Below are 20,845 nucleotides of genomic sequence, written 5' to 3'. Positions count from 1 at the left end.
CTATACATGGTCTTTTTTTCTAGCCAAATGGGGAAAACCGCTTACTGTTGTTTTTTTTTTAAAAAAAGGAATTTTTAGAAGAAAAAAAAAACCTTACTATAGTCTTTTTTCCTGTTAAATGGGGGGGAAAAACAATACTGTTTTTTTAAGTAATGAAGAAAAAGTAATTTTTTAGAAAAAAAACCCTTAATATTATATATATATATATATATATATATATATATATATATATATAATTATTTTTTTTTTACTTAAAAAGAACATGCAAAATATTTAACAGGACACGAAAGGCTTTTGAGCAAAAACAAGACACAAGTGAAAGCGTGTTCATTTCCAGGCTATCCTACTCTTTATTTAATGCAAATTACAGTACCAGGGAACTATTCCTCAGAGCACGCAGAGGGAATATTTACAGAGGCGCACATATAGCATAACTTCACAGAACAAAAAAAACAAACAAAATGTTCAGTCACAGAGTCATTCAAGTAGTTGTACTGTTTGACGGGCTTTTTTTTCTTTGACAAATCTCTCTTAGCACATTGTGCTAAGCTACCATGAAACGTCTCCGCTTTTTTTTTTTTTGTCCTTTCGTTTTTGGCAACCTTCGTGACGTTTCTTGAAGCGGGCTTTCAGGAGAAGGGAGGTTCAACTGGTGAAGGGCCAAAACATATTTAGCGGATTCAAAATGACAGCGAGCGGGAGGCGGGACGCATGTCGCATGACTCCAACCCTTAGGTGCTACCGAATATTGGACCAAGCTTCGAAAAGAAAGAAAACGGCAAAATGATGGCTATTACGTCCAATAGCCGAAACGAGGACAACCGGGGCCACGATCGAGAGAGGGAAAAAAAAAACAATCAAATCAAGAAATATACGTGACATAAGTCGTAAGCTTACCAAAAAGATGCGAATCAAAATTAGCCAAAATGGAATTTGGACGATAACGGACACCGTGAATCTGTATGGCTATCGTAATAGTAGTCAAAAAAATGATAGGAGGCGATTTTCGAAATATTGCAGTTCCGACTTGGAATCGGAATAGGACAAGTCCAAGTCGACGAAAACACGACGACAACAAATGTGTGATGTCGTTGCCATAAACGCGGAATATGAGATTTAAGGCATATAGATGCATGAAAAAAACCTTAACGTTACCGTAAAAAGTTGTGACAATCAATCATGTAGACACTGGATTTTTTAGATACGATATATGTCCCCCCTGACAGCCGGCATATTCATTTGTGTCCACCGTAGCGGACGTTTGTTTTTGGTCTATATCCCTTGACTCGTTGGAGTTACAGTACTAAGTCCTAGTGTCCTCAGTAGAGGAGAACTTTAATCTTGGATCATTTTTACTTTAGCATTAAAATTTTGACTTTTTTTTTCCTTTTCGAAACGTGTCCTTCTGAGACGCAATCTAGTATTTTGTGTCCACATCTGTGTCCATTTTGTCTCAGCCAAGATAATTGCATCCTGCCTAAGCGTGTGAGATATCATTTGAAACGTCTTCTGCTTAGCACACCGGCACTTAGTAGGCTAGCTCCAATGAGTCCAAATTAATCAAGCAAAAACTGACGTCCACTACATTGGACACAAACAAATAGGCTGGCTCTCTATTTTTAATCTTAAATCATTTTTACTAGAACATTACAACGTCCTCCTTGTGACATTATGGCCCTAGCACTCCTTCCTAATACTGCACTGCATCTCATAATATGTACAGCGTCTTTTTTTGTGTCATTTGAGGTCCGCGCGTGTGTGTGTGTGTGTGTGTGTGTGTACTACCGCGATGCGGCTCGCTTGCGCACGTGTCCCGGATCAAACTTGTCAAATAAACACGAAAAAGAGAACTAGCCTTAGCCTTAACAATGGAATATGGTGATTTTACGATTTGGCGCGCGCGCGCGTGCGTAATTCAACAGCACCAAAGGGGAAAACGGGGCGAGTCAAGATCAGTGGAGGGCGAGTGACAAGGCCAAAGTGTATGAAAGCAAAGGCACTCCAAACTATACTTACACTATACATGACTAGTTGTCATTACAAGAAGATCTACTGTACTGTACAGGTCAACATTGGACATATGGCTGGATAAAGATCATTGAAAATATCCATCAACTGCTCAACATTTGCCCCGATTGCGCATTTTTTTTTCGTCTTTTTTTTTTAAACAGTACACGGGTCTGCGTATGTACATAACACGAAAAGAAAACGACGTAAAAATGACTTTTGGTGAGGAGCATTTATACTGTATGTACAATTTCAGCATTTTTTACGGATGTATTTTTTTTTTTTCCTTTTTCGTGTGTGGTGAGAGTTAGCCGTTAAGAAAACGCTAGCAAAGGCGGAAGGACGCGAAGGAGTTAAGTCAGTGGTTAGAAATGGACGCCGCGAAGAAGGGCGGGGAACCTCGCTTTCGGTATTTTGGGGGGAGAAAAGGCCATCTTCCTATCAGGTTGTCCCATCGGCAGCCGTTTGCGGTTGTCCGACCAGAGGCCGATTCGGCTTTCCTGATCCTCTTCTTTTACCATTTTGTAAACGATTTGAGAAAGAAATCCTTTTTACCTGCACCCGAGTGAAAACCTGTGCTTGAACCCCGATCGGCTCCGATTTCCGTCCGTCCGCGTGACTTTTTTCAATGTCCTTTGAAGGCCATGTACAACAAAATCAAATGAATCCTAAAATGAAAGTGAAATAAGCGCTCCGACATTCATTTATGTATAAGGAGCGCTTCAATGGTAAATTTGACACGCGGAGAGCGTTTCCCCGCCCTCATCAGGGCGCTGGAATTTTAGCAGACTCCAGCAAAACCAGGAAAAACAATTGATACAACATGATCCATTTCTTTTCTTTGTCATGGGCGGCAAATATTGCCGCCGCCAGTCATGGATACGAGCTCACCCGTGAACGGACTTCGGAACCGTAGTAGTTAATATACATATATCTATATATACTTTTTATACATAAGGAAAAGTCATATATAAATTGTGTATGTAACGCATTTTTTTGTTGTATGTATATATTATACAAGCACACAGGACCAGATAAACATGTCACATCCAACGCCAAAAAACAAAAGAATAAAATAATTGCCCAAGGGGGGTAGAAAAATAGTTTAAAACAAAGTTGAGTAAAAGGGCTCGCTAAGCATCTTAAAAACAAGCCCTGGCTAAAGGAAAAGAAAATTCCCATCTGGATTTGCTTCTTTGCACATGCATCCGTGTGTGTGTGTGTGTGTGTGTGTGTGTACGCTTGCACAAGCCTCATGCCTTGACTGCAGCCCACCAAAGCCCGGCAGCCCCATCCCCATCCCCTAACCATTCTCAGGCCATGCACTATATAGGAGGAAAAGTATTAAGAAGAATTGGGGCAATGTGAGGGGTGGGAGGGCCGCTTCAGATTTTTTTTTCTTTTTTTTTTAAATACATACTATCGTCCTTGAAAACACGAGCAGATGAATTTCGTGTGTAAAATAAAGCGTAGGTTTATCTTGAGTTCACACACCTGTTTCGCCGGGCCGACGTCCCTTCCAGGGATGGAGGGGCAAAAGGCGGATTTTTTGTGTGTGTGTGTGTGTGTGTGTGTGTGTGTTTGTGATCGCAGCTTGTTGCGCCGGCCGAGACAACGGCGGGGAGGGCGGGGGCGCTCAGGAAGCGGAGTTGGAGGCGGAAGCCGAGGCGGCGGTGGTGTTGGGGACTCGCTCTGTGCTGCTGCCGTCTGGGGACAGGCAATTCCGTCATAATTCCGTCATCCGTTTAGCCACTGGTGCCCGTTTATTTACTGTACAGTAGGCTATTGGTCGACCACATCACATTACGCTACACTAAAACAACAAAATGCAATCATACTAATTATATACATAGATATACAAAATAACGAAATTCATTTGATTTTTGTCAAAGAAACTGGACCAATAAGGAAGCGGCAGAGCGGCGTTGCTCTAACCTGTGGCGGCAGAGGTGTTGGTCGGGGCGGAGGCGGCCGCCTGGCTGCGAGCATGGGCGGGGATGAGGATGGAGGCCAAAGACGGATTACTGGACAGCTCTGACACAAGACAGAGAAAAGACAAAAGTGAAGATTCGGCATTTTCACTCACCTTTCAGGCCAACGAAAATTGCGTTCTAAATACGGGTGCCGCCATAAGAAAGATTGACTTCCATTCTTCGGTTCGAATCGATACGGGAAATAGCTGTGTTGGAAAATCGGAAACGCTGCCGTCCAATGCTCACGGTTAGCGCTACAGTGCTCATTTAGCTCATGGGGTAAGCGTTAGTCAAGTCCATGAAAAAACGGATTTGACAAGAATTTTATGACTTATTATTTTGATGAGAATTTTCATCCACGGCAGCGAAGGAGTTAACAAACTGGGCAACTCCAATGTGTCTAAAATCTAACTAATGACTCTCCAATGTAAAATAGTCTTAGATTTAAGGTAAAAAAAGAACCACATTATGCTGACATTGGACTAAATAGCGGCCGTTGCCAGGGATTAGCAGCTAAGAGCAACGAGCCGCATCGGGCGCTAGCACAGTTAGCAACTAGAGGCGCTCAGCCGCTCCATTCTGGCCGGCGAGTCACCCGGATGCAATTCAAAGGCACTTTAATTGATGACTCAAATGACGCGGTCGCGCTTCCTCCCGATCACTTTCAGCAATTAGCATTAGCTTGTCGGAAGCGCCGACCTTGGGTGGTGAAATTGAAGAGCGAGGGCTTCTCGCGGCCGTTGGGCAGCTTGACGTTGGGGTCGCGCAGCTCGTCGAAGAAAGAGTGCGCGCAGGCCTCCAGGGGCGTGAGGCGCGCGGTGGGCGTGTACTCCAGCAGGCGCGAGCACAGGGCGATGGCCTCGGGGGGCGTGCGCGGCCGGAACACCTGCACACCCGTCGCGCGCACACACGTCTGTACGGTGATCACGCACGCAAGTCAAACAAAAGACAACGGCAGATTTCGCTTTCATGGGCACAAGCGCAGCAAGACAAGGCAATATGAGGCGGCGCTCCAGTCGCGCAGAATCACAAAAGTGCCTGAATGCCGTTCGGTTGGATTTAACTTCAAAATGCTGGCGTTTCATCTGTGGTAACCGTGATGCCGACCTGTAAACGCTTCGCTGTCTTTTTTACCTTTATTATTCGAAGATGACTTGTTTGTACTGCAATGGCGGCTTTTAAACGGGGTAGCGGTACCCCTGGAGGAATGTGAAGGCATTTTCACAGTTTGCGCAGGTATCAGCAAACCCAATTGAATGCTGTTTAATGACGCTTTTAACGCGACTTGATCAGTGACACGAACAGTACAATTATCTTTTCGAGTTAAGAGCAAATGCAGTGGAACGTGAAGCAGCTCATGTTCCAATTTGCTTCATTTTTGCTTACTAGCCACTACACAAAAAAAAAATCATTTAATAATCCTTCAGTTGTATGTTTTGTATCAAGTCTTTGACTCCTAACTTTTAAAGCAATGTTACTCATTTGAACGAAAAAACCCCCCAAACCATTTCTTTGAAACCGCCTCACATTGAGAGAAATGACAACACGTACGCATGAAGTGGTATATTAGAGAATAAAAAGGGCTCCTGTACCTGTTGACTCACCTTAGTCCAAGGGTGGGCCTTAATCTGGGGGAATTTGAACTCGGTGTAGTTGGGGTTCATCTCGCGGATCTGCTCCCGGGTCGGGGTGCCGAGAACCTGCGGCGGACGGGGCCGAACGCTCGGTGAAGACGACGGGACCGACGGCCGCCACCATCGACTACCCGCCGTTGCGTTACCTTGATGATTTCAACCAACTGATCCACTCCGCTGTCACCGGGGAAGATCGGTTGCCCTAGCAACAGCTCCGCTAGCACGCAGCCCGCCGACCACACATCTGAAGCGAGGTCAAATTCCATTCAAGGAGAAGCAAGGAAAGGTACGACCGAACGGCGACGGGAGGGACGGCGCCAACCTATGCTGGAGGTGTAGTCGGTGGCCCCGAAGATGAGCTCGGGGGCCCGATAGTAACGGGAGCAGATGTAGGACACGTTGGGCTCGCCGCGGACCAGCTGCTTTGCACTAAACCAAACGGAGCGCGGTTTTTACTCCGCCCGGCGCGAGGCTCCCGCGGTCAGAGCGATTAGAGGACCCACCTGCCAAAGTCGCAGAGTTTCAGCACCGCCGTCTCGGGATCCAGGAGCAAGTTCTGAGGCTTGATGTCCCGATGGCAGATCCCGAACGAATGGATGTAGGCCAGGCTTCTGAAGAGCTGGTACATGTACAGCTGAAAACGGACACCTTATTAGCGGGAGTCGGACGACTCGTGCCCTTCCGTGAAATATTTGGAAGTCGTTTTGGGACCGAGTGGAGCAAGGTATTATTTTTATCACTCATGATTGATTAGAAAGTATTAGGGGAAGTCACATTTTTTCTCGACTATGTATGAAAATGAGATCATCGCTAATGCCACATGACCGACTGAGAAATTCACTACTCTTATCCAGTAGATTGTTTTTCATTTGAAAAAACAAAAGCACAAATTAATGAGACAAAAATAAATAAATGCACAATTTTTGGGCGTAACTTATGCTAATTAGGTTCTTCAAATGACAATACAACTGCTAAATTTCACAAAGCTAAATTTCTCTAGAACCCACCATCTTTATTGTGCCTCGTACTTAGGTTTGTGGCCTTTCCAACCAGACTTTATATTTTGCCAGATTTCTGTGGCCATTTTTGTAACTTTGCTACGACAGAACAAGCCGCAGTAGTACATACTCTATGTCATAGAGTATGGAGTACCTTGACATAAACCATGGGCAGAGTCTGCTTGGCTCGGCTGTAATGTCTGGCCACTCTGTAGACCGTCTCGGGAACGTAATCCAGAACCAGGTTCAGGTACACTTCGTCTTTCTGTTAGCGAGGACAACATAAGAAAAAATATCACCCGCGCGCAAGTACATTTGTATATGGGATAGCGAGGGTCATTGCGTGACCCTCAAAATGCTATTTAATGCCTGTGTTTCCTTTCCCTCTGGAGGGCTCATGAGATGCCCTATCTTGATGAATGGAGGTTCTTGAGTGCTGATGTAAATGACGTTTTTGCCCTAAGTCGAACTGCGCGTCCATTGTGTAGGGTTCACCCCCCCGAGGGCAGGAAACACACACGCGTGCGTCACGGCGTCCTGTACTCCAGAAGAGGCCGCAGACACTGATATCATTTCCTCCGCGAAGGAGGGCGGGGTTGCGCACGTTCTATTCTGGAGCACGCTGACCCTGAAGGGACAACGGGTCGCTCTATTATTCAGGGACTGCTCCCTTCCTTTCCAAATGGATCCTGCGTCGAGCCTTTTGAACTACTTAATCCTGTTAACTAAGCAAAGACGGCAGCTGCCGTCAGTATACATTCAAAGTTTTTTTTTCTACAAAGATCGGCAATAATGGACGGTTGGAGAAGTCTTCAATTTTTCAACCAAATGTCCTCCAATTGGTCATAATACTGTTGTGGAATTGGACCTTAAATCGGAAGCCTCCGCAGTCTACCAGCTACGGTGTTACGGCTTCCTACGGACTTCCTTTTGTCTACCGCTAAAGTGCATACGGTTGTATTTATGTTGAATATTTCCCCCAGGTCAAAATGCTGAAAATCAGTCCATCCCTAAATGAGGTGAAATTTGAACAAAAACTAGCTCATTGCATGAGCTGATTCAAAAGCTCAAATGTCGTACAGTCTGAAGATGACCCCATGCCTCATTTGTACCATTGTAGTTGTGACATTTTTGCTAAGTATGCATTGTGTATGTTAGTTAGTATTTAGTTGTTTGAGGGTTTTTTTTTTTTTGCATCATTTTATGAATATCAGTAAAGCCAGCAGCTGCATGAGAGTGTACCGTACCCAATTAACCTTGACAGCGCTTATCAAACGGAGATACGTGAAGGCAATCGGGAAGTATGTGAGACTTTAACAAGGTTTCTGCAGGTTTTTATATGCTGACAGGAGAAGTGCATGTTTCTTTTCAAATTGAGAGCAAATTAATTGGAACATGAAGCGCCATTATTGCTGCATAGGGTTACAGTTTCTTTGCAAAACGCTGCACGCTTGAAATAAAACAGATGAGTTGCTGAACGCAATAACAACTGGAGATCCAACTACGAATGTTGTTCCAAGAATTAATCGGACAGAGAAGTAATAATAATAATAATACTTTTTTTTTTTTTTCCCATCCAAAGATGACTTGCGCCGGTGAGGAGGTACTTGGCCGATTTCATATATTTCACAGGAGGTGCGTCATTTGAAAACGTTTGCGAACCGCCGGCCTAGAGAATGACGTCCACGCTGCGGACACTCGCACTGGAGACGCTGAGAGCGGGCCAGCCCAACTACCAAGCACACTAGTTTGGGCACAATGACGTACTTTCTAACGGGCGGCGCCAGCTGGGATTTTCTCGCACAGACGGCAACGACGCGCGTCATTTGGCCCCGTCGCACTCCGCGCGCGTGACGTAGACCCCCATTGATAACGTTTGCCACTACTCGAGAGCCGACCCTAGCTCCGGCTATTGCCGCCCGAGCTATATTTAGCCTAGCAACAGCAAACGGCTCACTTCCTGCAGGGGTGCAAAGCCATTTCCTCGGCTGGGTCCCAATAGGTTATACCTCGGCGGCGACCCGACTGGCCCGCCTTTACTAAGTAACCCAGAAGCTAATTTGCCGGCGTGGCCACTCACACATCCGAACGACGGGCTCAGTTGTCTATGGCCGAGCGTTACTACGTGACGTCGCGCGCATGGAATTTGACAGCCTCCCAAACGCGTCGCATCACTCAGGTCCAACTTTGTGGGTCAGGCCAAGGGAAAAAGACGGGGGCTTCAACTTAACACTCGGGTTTCTTCTGGATTTCCAATGCACGATGCCAAGTGATACTATTTTATCTCCCAAGTGGCACAATTTGCGTCACGGCACGGAAAAAAAATGCAAGGATTTTTTTTTGATTTTTTTTTATCTTCATAGCAAAATTACAATTCTTTTAAATGTGAAGAAAAATGTGATACGTGTTAGCTATGTGCTAGTGCAGGTGAAATACACCGTATGTAGCCTGTTAATGTGAGCTTGGCGTCATGCAAATGCATTGATCGCTGACCTACACACACCAATTATCTTATTGATTATTTCAATGGATGGACATGCATTTCGATCCTGGGCCTTCAGTGATGTCATATTTATTCCCGCTTCAACTAAAATGCCTCATAATAACATTTCATAATACATACAGACTACTTTTAAATTTGATACTCGATTACTTAAGTACACCAGCAATTTTTAGGCTCTCTTTGAGCCAAATTTGACCAGGGATTGGATGTCTGGACTGGTAGTGTATGAATTAATAACTAAACATGATAAAAATGTGATGTTTGTACTCACCAATGTGGATCCGCAGTGAGTCATTAATTGACGGAGAACTTGCGATATTGATTAACACGGAGGCAAAATGAAGTGCACTGTTTGCGCCACCGTTTCTTCATTCTCAACCCAAAAGAGATCAATACAACATCAGCTTTGGGAACTTCATAACTATTTTCAATCCCCTCAAAAACATTTGACAGAACTATTAATCCAATGTCAATAATTAATTAATCAAAGTGGCACTCCAAAGGCCATCCCAGGTTCAAAGCATGTTATACAAGCGGCGAAGGGGTCAAAGCGGAGCATGTCAAGCGCGCCGCATGGCATCGGTTACATAAGACCATCTAAACATGTGCTCACAGTTGGGTTCACGCGCTTTTTTTTTCAAGGTCTAAAAACATTTCCAAGTATTTTCAAAAGTATTCTTCGCCAATGTTGTCTGTGTAATACAAACACAAGTCTGTTTACAATATCAGGCAGAGTAGAATCTATAGTCAGATCACCTGACTGCTTCAGTCAGTCTATAAATTGACAATATCGGAAAAATGTCAATGCTTGTAAACACAGCATTGATGAAACTTTTTGAGTACTTCCTCTCACACATCAGCTACTATTGTGGTTGCAGAACTAGTAGCAGTAATAGAAGCGTCTGTCTGGCACACAGCTGCATGCAGCATGAACTCTTATTCAAACTTGTCCTTTTCTTATCTTATCTCCCGCCCCCTTCAGCCTGTCACGTGCACATCCGTCGCTAATCCATCCACACGTCAGCAGATAATCCAACTCAAAAACTCGCTCTGCTAAAACTTTGCTTTTAGCTTGCGGGTACGACACCTCATTAACTCTGCGACGTAATTACGAGAGTGTTGTCGGTTTACCATTTGTATAAATTAACGCCAAACTTCAGAAGATGGTTATCTTGCGCTTCATTGTTATTTGGCCTGGTTATTTTCTGTATTTTGCAAATTTTACATACAATGATGAAGGGAGCTTGTAGCTGTGACTAATATTGTGAATGGCAGGACACAATTACACGACACTTATTACAATGCATTTATCCAGTGTTTCTCGATAATATTTTGCCAAGCCCCCAGAAAAGAGAAAACTTTTTGCACCCCCACGTTTCGCGCTGACTATAAATGAGATTATCTATAAAAATTGTACAAGTAGTCCTAAACAAAAGAAAAAAGCAATATAAATCAACTTTCAACAGCTGTTATTTTTTTACGGGTTACAACTTAGACTAAAACAGAAAAAAAAAGTGCATCAAAGTGCCTGAGATAAAAAAAAAAAACATAAAAAAAAGATGAAAATTCCTTATTTTCTTGCCATTTCCTTTAAATTTCTCGTGTACTCAGTAGAGTTGAATAGGATGAATCCAACTTTGCTGTCTTTCTGAGACAAAATGGCGAACGCAACAAAAGACGAGTGTCAAGGCTTGTCTCGGGAGGATGGAGCAGATTTTTGCTTTACGTAATATATTCAGAATGTGCTGTAGTCAATCACTAACCTAGATTATTACAGTGGTGAATTTGAAACCTCAAATATTTGTTTGAAAACACAACCAAGCAATAAATAAACAATCCAAAAAAAAAACATAGAAAAGTAACTGCGCACGCCTTCTTGTGCCATGTGATGACTACTTTACAGACACCCTTGTAAAGTCAAAAAATAAAATAGTAGTAAAAGTGTAAAAAATCGTGTGACTGGCCTAAAAAGGATCTGTACTTGCTAGGTCAATGCGCACATGGTTTAACAGCATGGAGGGAAGGTCTAGAATTAACAGACTCCCGCCCCTGTCCAGTCGCCTTTAGGGGCCCATGCGCCGTATCCTTCATAAACTCCGCAGCCGCCATCTTTTGGCTTGGGTCGGTATGTAGCAAGGAATCCTAACTACAGAGTCATGCTAAAACTTCCATGTGAGTGCATGCGTCTATATTTAACACGCGCACTGTTTGCCAGCAAAGCCAGTGACGCCGGCCGGCCTTGCGTCGTCAGGGGACCGCCGACGCTGGACCAAGACAGACAAGTCGGGCGCGGGCGGACACCGGGGACTTCCCTTTCTGCCAAGTGCTGATGAGGGTGTAAGGCTACACAGACTTAACAGCTGGCTTTGACCACCTGCTGGGAACAAATTACAGCGTCGCCTCGTAGGGACTACTCAAACTAGGCCATTCCGATTGTTTTTCAGTAAATTGCTGTAATTGGCTGTAATTGCAAGTTTACTATTGCGTTAGCGTAGGTCACGACAGATTAAGGGTAGGTATGTACTTAGGCAGATTGTGCAAATTCAGGCGTCACGCATTGGGGAATCCTATATTGCGAAATGTTCCTTGGCAATTATGTACTGTAATGTTAATTCACCTTGCATAACATAATAAACTGAGAGAAAAAAATTGACCAGAATCCACAGTTTGAAGTGCTATTTAACTCTGCAGTATTCTGTCGCTGTTATGTTGAAAATATCCTTCCATACATCCAATTTCTATACATACAATTTCAAAACATGCAAGCATGATCAATCTTTTGAAGATAGGATTTTGCTGTAAGCAGACAATAAATAAAAAAATCGTTGTTTTTTTTAATCATACTCTCTGATACTACCTTTTTGTGTAAATATCTGATGTTACAAACTGCGGCCTATAGTCCGGTGAGTCCGAAAAGTACAGTAAACGCTGGAAATAATCTACAGTCAAAAAAATGTTTACTGTATACTCTGTTATATTGCATGAGCAATATTCTATCTACTCTAAATAGCTCTTCTCTCCAGTTATTCTAGACCTCCTTGCACAACAGAAATGAAAGATAAGAAATAATGTGCAAAGTCACACATACTCACACATGTGCATACCCAATTTATTGCATAATTAATGAGATGGCTCCTCTTGCCAGTTGCTTTCATGGAAACTAATCGTTTGCATAATAAAAATAAAGTACTGTAGGGAATAATCCACAGTAAAAAGCAGACCACAATAACTGTCCAACCAAAAATGTATATATTAATATTAGTACAGTAGTATATAGTATAGTATGAAGTATTAGTATATATTAATATTCAACCCTGTAAATGACCGGCTAGCTAACCAGACTGGACTCGGCTTCTCGCCTCAAGTCGGCGAGGTGAAGCTCCCGCTCAACTCCAGACCTTGGAAGGACGTTTTTTTGGATGGATAGATGGTCTTTCGATGACCAGACAGCTAAAGGCAAATGATGCAGTAACCCACCTTGTCTCCACTGGAATAGAAGAAGTAGCGCAGACGGACGATATTGCAGTGGTCCAACTTCCTCATAATTTGCAGTTCGCGGTTCTGTCAGGAAAAAAAAAGAAAAAAAAGAAACAAATATAGATGTCGATTATTCTGTGTCAAAGAGGAGGGAATCTTTTTTTCCTTCTGCAAAATGTTCACTTTTTCTTAATGAGGTTTCTGGAGATATCAGCATTCTAAAAATCAATGCTTTTCAAATTAAGAGCAAATCAACTGGAACATGATGCAACCTTCTAAACTGTTACACCGATCCCTTTTTGACACACATGTTCACAGTCATTAGTGATACAATCATCAGATGAGCCATAAATAAAAAAGATTGTTGCACAATTTATCGTCTACGGTTGTTGAAGACACCAAAAGACAACACTAAAAACACATTTCACAAGTCTCGTCAATCAGACACACATGACGCAGCACTCTTTTTATTTTTTTGGAATCCAAAAATGATTAGTGCTGGTTAGGCGGTGCATGTAATTGTTTGAAGAAACCAAAATATTCACAGGGGGTACATCATTAAAACATGATGGCAAGATGCAATTTGGGCACAGCATCAGTGACACTTGAGCTGTCTCGTTTTTTTCAGCACCTGAGTAATTAGATGCGTTGCCCGTATGTGATGCAGGCTAATTTGTACAGTGGATAAAGAAGTGTCATCCTTCACTAAACCACATATTATCCTCTCAGGAGCCAGCACAGCATCTTTCCCTCCAAATCCAATTCACCCTCAAGGAAAATGGCTCCTTCCTCTGTGTCTCTTATGCGCCATCATGTGACATTAATGCCTGTAGGGTGCAACGCATTGTGCTTTGCAGGAAACACCCTCATCTGACGGTGAATTATAGTTTTCAAATCACAATATCATTATTTTACTAAATGTTTGATTCCACAAGAGTAAATTCAAACTGGACACAGTATTCCGTAACAATGAATAAAAAAGGTACTAATTATAATGACTGAATTAAAATTGTATTTGATGAACATTTCTGAATAGGTTATCACAAGCTAATTACATTCTGACTAGATTATTTTCAGATTTTTAGAAGAAGCTAACAGCTATTAGCATCAGCACCAAAAGGTTGCACATTCATGTAAATACAGTGCATTTATTATGTGATATGTTCATTTTAAAAACATCTAAAATGTCTGTAAAAATCCTCTTGTAAGCATTAAGTGTGTCAAAAAAAACAACAACAACACAACAACTCAAATTTGAATGCGTGTAGTTATAAGTGAACAATGGTGGCCTAGGGTGCACGGGAATAAATCAAGCAAGGCTTTTGGATTAACACACTGTTGATTTTGGACTTTTTTTGGTGGGGTTTGTGAGACGAGAAAGCAGAAGTATCCTTTTGCAATGTTATGCATGTGTTTGCAGGAGCGAGCAAGAGCTGCTTCCATTGCGAGCATCCATTTTCCAATAGGCTGAAATGTGATGCCTCATATGGGTGCAGAGGAGTGCCAGTCCCATAATGCATCAGTAGCTCCATCTTCCACTTAACTCAACAACACCCTGACACGGAATCATTTCTCCTGTCAAAAGTAAAAAGCATAAACTAATTAAAAAAAAATCTCAATGTACAGTAAGATTTGTCATGGCTAAAAAAAAAATTTTAAAAAAAATAAGACTGAACAAAATGAAGGGTAAAGCGGAAAAAAAAAAACACCAGAACGCTGGAAGTCATGTGAGGAGGCTTAAAGCTCATTTGCCTCATAACCAGCTATAGGCAAGAACCACTGGGCTGAGCACGTAGGCGTTCTAAGACAGAGGGAAGGATTAAAAAAAAAAAAAAAAAAAAAAGTATGCTAGCTCACCGTTGGGTTGTTCAAAAATGCGACCCACTGATGAGTCATACTAACCACGGGCTAACCACAAGCTACGGTAGCTATATATGATGGGCAGACATAAGCAAGTAAACAAACATTTTGCAATTTGCGACAGATGCCGCTGCTAAAAATAAAACAACAACAACAAAAACACATAAAGGTGTCACATATTAGTGACATCATATACGTAATGGCGCAGCGCCAGTTAGCACCTGTCGTGTCGGAAAGTGAAACCATGCGGAGTATTTAGTTCGGCCAGTTTGCGCAGCATAAAAAAAAAAATGCAGGGACACAAAAGTAACGTTCCATTTAGATACTGTCCCTGCCTCCACAATGGCTCTGCTACCACCGCTGAAGGCACAATGTCCACGAGACCGCTGACAAAAAGTAGGAAAATTCCGTCTTTATGATTCTGTATAAAAGAATGCCCAAGTATACATGGAACCGTGGGCAATTTTGTTTAGATTGCTGCCCCAAGGCAGGGATAAGGAAATGATATGCACTAAGTAGTTAAAAACATTGACTAGTGCTACATTGCAAATACCTTTTCAACATTAAAAAAATAGCGACTAAGTGATTCAGATGCAAATAATGTACAAAGCTCCCGACTAGTCTTTCAAAAAAAAACAGCATGCGACAGAACAATGTCGCCTAAATCAGAGGTGAAAAAAAAAATACATCCTTCAAAGTGAGTCAAAGTCAGGTAGGGAGTTTGCGTGCGGCGCTTTGTTTGGAATGAAAAGCGCGCGCTTCCACGCTGGCGCCAAAATGAAAGCCGACAGTGCACTGCGCACTCACGCTTTCGAGTTAGAATACAACTAAGGAGATGACATAGGAAAAGCAGGTGCGCCTTACACTGTATGCTTGGGGTTCAACAGACTAGTCAACTTTGATATCAACTCAACCCATCACCAAATCATTCACACTATGAACGTGAAAGGAGTTGTTCCTGGACCGGCTTTGGAAGAGTCGATTGAAAATGAAGATGAACATTTCCTTCAAGTTAATCTGCTACAGCTCGCGAGGACCGTAAGTTAGGAGGAGCAGAAACAGGATTTACCTTAAACCTTTTGTCCTGTAGCACCTTCTTGATGGCCACCAACTCTCCGGAGTCACACAGCTTGGCCTGGTAGACGACCCCGAACGAACCATTGCCGATGACTTTGGTGTCTGTGTAGCTAACCTCCTGTGGCCGGTCCGGGCCTTGCCCTGGAGTGGCCATCACTGTTGTTACCTTGCTGCCATCTTTATCTCCTAAGAGGGATCAAGAGAGAACGAGGAGTCAGGGGGTGGGCATGGCACGGCGGCTGAGATCATGGTAGGAACAAGGAGGAGACATATTGGGTTTTGTGTGGTGGAGGTTTTCAAACTAATTGACAGTAAATTATGGGCAGAGTGAACATCTCATCCAACTTTACTCATTTCCATTATTTATGCAGCCGCCAACCGGCGCAGTTCATTTGCTTCTAACGGGAAAATGGACAATATCAAGATTGTCATAGATGGCTTCCCGAACCCAAACTCAAAATGACCATCTCTGAGCAACAAAGGTTTCCACAGTAATGTCATCAGTCCAAACATCTATGGACACATTTTTGCCGATCTGGGCGGTTCCATGCACCAAATAAGGCGCTCTTATTTTGACCGTGGATTGGTAGCTCGGTCCGTTTTTCAAATACCAACAGAATTTCAGAGTAATTTGGTCCAGACCACTAATTTGTCATTGACCACACATACTGTAATTCTGGGAGGATGCGGTGGTGTTAGCTATCACCTCAACTGTCTGAGTCTTCTTCATATGCAAGTCAGACGCTCAACAAATTTTGGAACAACTCGTGAGTCACGATTTTTCAGAAATGTGCATGTTTGGGCGACTTAGATAAATGTGAGATGTCTTCCGCTCCTCAAAGACAGTAGCCTCTGGTTTAACCTTTGATGAAGAGGTGCAACCATTAACTCTTTCAGTGCCATGGACGAGAATTCTCGTCTTCTAAAATAGTAATGATATGTTTTTTTTATGGAGGGTAGCTGACACCCTTGATAACGTTAAGCTTTGAAATATCATAGCAGGAAAAGTATGTTTGTTTTTAAATTAAGAACAAATTAATCGGAACATGAAACAACTTATTGATAACTTTGTAATAGTGACCCATTTGCTCTTAAATGCCTTTATTTTGCAAATGGATGCGCATTGTGATTGGTGACAGTTTTACAGCAAACGAGACAGAAACAAAAGACATGCTACATGCTCTACCTTTCTGAATAAAATACAAGTGGAGATGAACCCTTGAGCCGACATAATTGCTTTGCACTGGTTAGGGGGTACTTGAGTGAAAAAAAGCATTTATTTGGGGGGTTCACCAAGGAAAAAGACTGCCAACCACTGGTTTAGAGACCCGTAAATGTAAGTGCATTTTTGTACTATTTGAAAAAAAAAAAAAGTTATGTTTCTCAATAAAAGGATAGCCATCAAACCATACGTCATACTGATTCCTATGACTGAGATTTATAAAGATGTGACTTTCTCAAACATCTTAAGAGTTAAAATAGAAAATCTGGGTGCTCGAGAGAGTCGACACGCTTGATGAGAATTCCTCAGGACAGGTAGCAGATTTGGGTTCCGTTCCTTGCGCCGAGCTATCAAACAAGTGTAGTGCCATTGACCCGAGAGCGCAGCGTACGATTCAACCTACATAACTCAATCGAGCCTTTCCAGGACGCACGCCTCTGCACTTCCTCGAACTGTGAGAAAAATCTGTTCTCACGCACATGTTCACACAGCCATCTAATAGCATGTGAGCAATCAGGATGGAAAGGGAAATGTCCGTTTGTGTCAGGCGGTCTCCAAACAGAAAATGTCTGATGCCCCTACTACATAGCCTCCGTATCGCAACATCAGAAAAAGTGCAAAACAATAAAATGTTAAATAAATATGTTTAACTGTAAAAAGCAAATATATATTCAAAGACACAAGGATTCAAATCAGCGCGTTAACAATGGCATCATGATCGTCATTTTCTGTCCTCGACTAATTTAAGTGTCATTTCCATGTCAAAATGAGCGGTATGTGCACCGAGCCAGTTAAAAGAAGAATACCACCAGATATTTGTAAACTAAACGTACGCTTGAAACTAAGACAGGCTATTCCTTGGAAAGTGCGCAAAATGAACAGATGCCAGAGCCATGATAGATATTGATTATAAGATCAGTAATCGAGCCTAAACGGCAATCGTTAGACCAATTCTACGATGACATCGCGGTGTATGAAACGCAATATCTGGCACACTGGGAATGATTAATTGTAGTGTGCGCACGTGTGTAAAACCCGGCCTCACCCCGCTCGATCAGCCCCTAAGCTCCGTTGCCGTTCCTCTACTGCCTCAGTGGACAAGTGCAATGTGAAAATGCCACAGAGACCTTGATTTATGGGCTGAATTCATTCCATGACCGCACTCGTAACTCAAAACGCTCACATCTTAAATCTACTCCAAATAAAATAAATAGAATGCCATTATTGTGTTCCAGTCTGCTCATTAAAACGCCAACAAAATAAGTTTTGTATTCACAGTATGGACATAACTGAGCAGAAGGTAAATAATTAAAATATAAATATTTCACAAGTTAGCCATTTGTGGCTTCTGGTGAAGAAGGCAGTATAACACAACTGACTCAACAAGCTGCAAAAATGTTTTTTTTCAACTAATGTATTGTTAAACTGTTTGTCTACATGGGTTGCTGCAACATGTGTGTTCTTGTATAGTAATATCACAAGATCGCTGCTAGTTTCAGTAGCCCATTAATTTGGTTTTATGTCTAGTTTTTCCATTAATAAATATCTTGAAGCAAGCACGTTTGTCACAATATGTCAGACCTGCTGCTTGTTGTGACGTTTGCTGCCACCATAGTTAACACTCTTAACTCAAAGTTTTGCTTTCTTCAAAGCTACAGTATTTTTTTTTAAAATACATGAGTCGTGCTACATATAAGTAGGTATGGGCGAGTACTGATACCAAGTATTGGTATCAGGCCAGTACTCGGCCTTATCCCAAGATATCAGTACTTGTGATGGTAGCTAATAAAACTCTCTAGGGGCAGTTTTAGGATCATAAACTATAAATTACACGGTCGACATATCGAAAATTGCCACTAATTTAATGAAATGTAAAGGAATATGCTATTTTATAATAGAAGGTATTCAAAATGATGTGCCATTGTTTTTGGAGGGAAATTTTGTGCAAATAAAGTGCAGCGGTGACTACTCGAGAGTTGAGTATTTTTACTAGTATCGGTCAGAAAAGTGGTATAGGACATCCCCATTCCTTAGCTATTTGAATATTGTGGAAAGCTGAAGTAACCAGAGAAAAACAAGACATGCACAAGGAGAACATGGCCCCTCCGCTCAAGGGGACCAAATTTCAAACCCTGAACCTCATAAATGTGAGGATAAGCAGTGGGTCATTGTGCCACTTACTCATCATATTCTCATGATACATAAAAATACATTCATAATCTTAGATACTGAACTGAATTGGCACTCCTGTTGGAAAAAGGTTCTCCGCCCAAATATAGAATACGATTAGCCTGTATGCAACAGGGAGGCCCGAAGCTTCCCCGACCGGTATTAAATAACACCGGTGTGACTGAATGACAGCAAATGAATCATCACGGGGAAAATGGATAAAGAATCACTTCAATATATAAAGTATACATTATTTCAGGTGAGCTGGGGTAAATCCCAGCTGAGTTAAGAAGACGGAATTCAACACTAACATTCACCTTGCTGGACAATTTAGAGTCATTTATGTTTTTACAATATTAGAGGGACATGCAAACTCCAGTGAGTGTGGTCAAGATTTGAATCCTTCGAACTCCAAAATGTAAGGCAGTGGGCCACCATGCTGCCCCCACAATGCTCATGACATGTGGTGTATATTTTTGGATGCATGACTGAATTGGTCGCTGATAGGCAAAAGCCTCCCCACCCCTCATATAGAACATAAGTGCGAATGCAGCAGGGAGGCCCGGACCTTCCGTATATTTATCCGTGGGCGTCATTGCAGCCCAACGACACCTATAAAATATCAGTTGATTCCAAGAAAAGGAGGGAAATAAAACATAGAAAGAGAAATCTGCCTTCTTGGCTAACTCCAGGCTGTGCAGTCATCTTCTGGGCGCACCTTCCGCCGTGACAGTTGCGTAATCGCCTGTTTGCTACTGGCCCTGCCTGCCGCGTTAACTAACACGCGCACAGCTTATGTGGCAACCCGGCTATGACTCATCTTCCAAATGCTCCATACTATCGTAATCATCGTTATCTCCACGGAACCGAACCGAGGCTCGCTTTGCACCTCAAGGCCGAGAACCGGCCCAGCTGTCACACTCTTGGCGTGAGCGAGCACCTCACGCGGGTTCCAAGCTAAGCTAATCGGCGGCTAACAGTCTGGTTCGCTGGGGGGTTAAGACTGGAGGGAGGGAGGGGTGGTTCGGTTGGTTGGTTGGGTGGAGCCCACACCGGCCGGGCCCGGTGCGGGCGGCGAGTAAGACGGCTACTTACTGCTGACTTTCATGCTGCCGAAGGCGGACGGCTGCGGCACCGGCTTGCAGCTCTCCGCGAAGGATGTGGTCCTGGGCCGACCCGACATGATCAAAACGTTCGCTGGTCGTTCTCGGGAGGACTTGCTTTAGCCACTGATGTGATGTCTGAAGATTTTCATCCAAAAAAAAAAAAACCAAGGGGCAGGGGACGACAGCGAATGAGTTGCACAAGGGGGAATACAGACGGGAGCCGCTAATAAACGAAATCTTCCTGTCCCGATCTGTGCATTATCCCCCTCGGAATCTTTCTGTCAAGGGGGGGCCTCTAGAAAGAAACGTCTCCCACGAAAACGGTCATGAATTGGGCCTCCTTGGCGGGTGCGTTATAAAAGCGAAAATTCGCTCAGATTCCAGGGTGGGTTTCACAAAGATGCTAACGTTAGCATGTAGGCTAAATGCGGCGTTTTGTGGCCCGTCCGGTTCTTCTTCATATTCCGATGTGGAGCCTCAGTGAACCGACTGCCATGGCGGCTCCCTCGCCGTAGCCGACCGAGCCCTACAGAACGTCCAGTGACTTTACCCCCAAAACGTCTTCGGCGCTCGCAAGTTACACCGTCGGAATAAATCTGTCTAAAGCGACGTTAATTCCAAGGACGACTTCCAAATAGAACAGTGTTGGCTTATGGGAGACCGACGATACTGGATTTCTTTTTTTATTCCTTCCCCATAGGTCTCAGGCTCGCCGTCTTTGTCACTACGCACTTTAGCTACGCCGTTTGCGTATGCGCGTTGAAGAACGTGTCATTCCATGCTGCTAATTTAAATGGAGAATACGGGTAACCGTGAACG

The 20,845-nt window shown here is 43.1% G+C and overlaps 1 protein-coding gene across 2 annotated transcripts; it reads right to left on the bottom strand.

Moving 5' to 3' along the window:
• Positions 1 to 326: 326 nt before the first annotated feature.
• Positions 327 to 20,783, bottom strand: gsk3ba (glycogen synthase kinase 3 beta, genome duplicate a). 2 transcript variants are annotated; one of them, XM_088415163.1, is made up of 11 exons: positions 20,016 to 20,783; positions 15,522 to 15,715; positions 12,593 to 12,676; positions 6,767 to 6,877; positions 6,118 to 6,248; positions 5,937 to 6,043; positions 5,761 to 5,858; positions 5,573 to 5,680; positions 4,680 to 4,866; positions 3,943 to 4,041; positions 327 to 3,714 (listed from the first exon to the last, which is right to left on the bottom strand). In XM_088415163.1, exons 1-11 carry the CDS (start codon positions 20,101 to 20,103, stop codon positions 3,644 to 3,646), a joined length of 1,278 nt encoding a protein of 425 aa, XP_088271289.1. In that variant the 5' UTR covers positions 20,104 to 20,783; the 3' UTR covers positions 327 to 3,643. The 2 variants fall into 2 exon arrangements, with proteins under 2 accessions (XP_088271289.1, XP_088271290.1); XM_088415164.1 differs by having other exon boundaries at positions 5,585 to 5,680; positions 20,016 to 20,782.
• Between the last annotated feature and the right edge of the window lie 62 nt (positions 20,784 to 20,845).

Source organism: Hippichthys cyanospilos, chromosome 5 (assembly GCF_059441005.1).
Source record: "Hippichthys cyanospilos isolate Australia breed blue-spotted pipefish chromosome 5, RoL_Hcya_1.0, whole genome shotgun sequence".
Classification (NCBI taxonomy): domain Eukaryota; kingdom Metazoa; phylum Chordata; class Actinopteri; order Syngnathiformes; family Syngnathidae; genus Hippichthys; species Hippichthys cyanospilos.
Note: the sequence above shows the minus strand (reverse complement) of the source record. Positions and strands in the feature narration are given on the sequence as shown.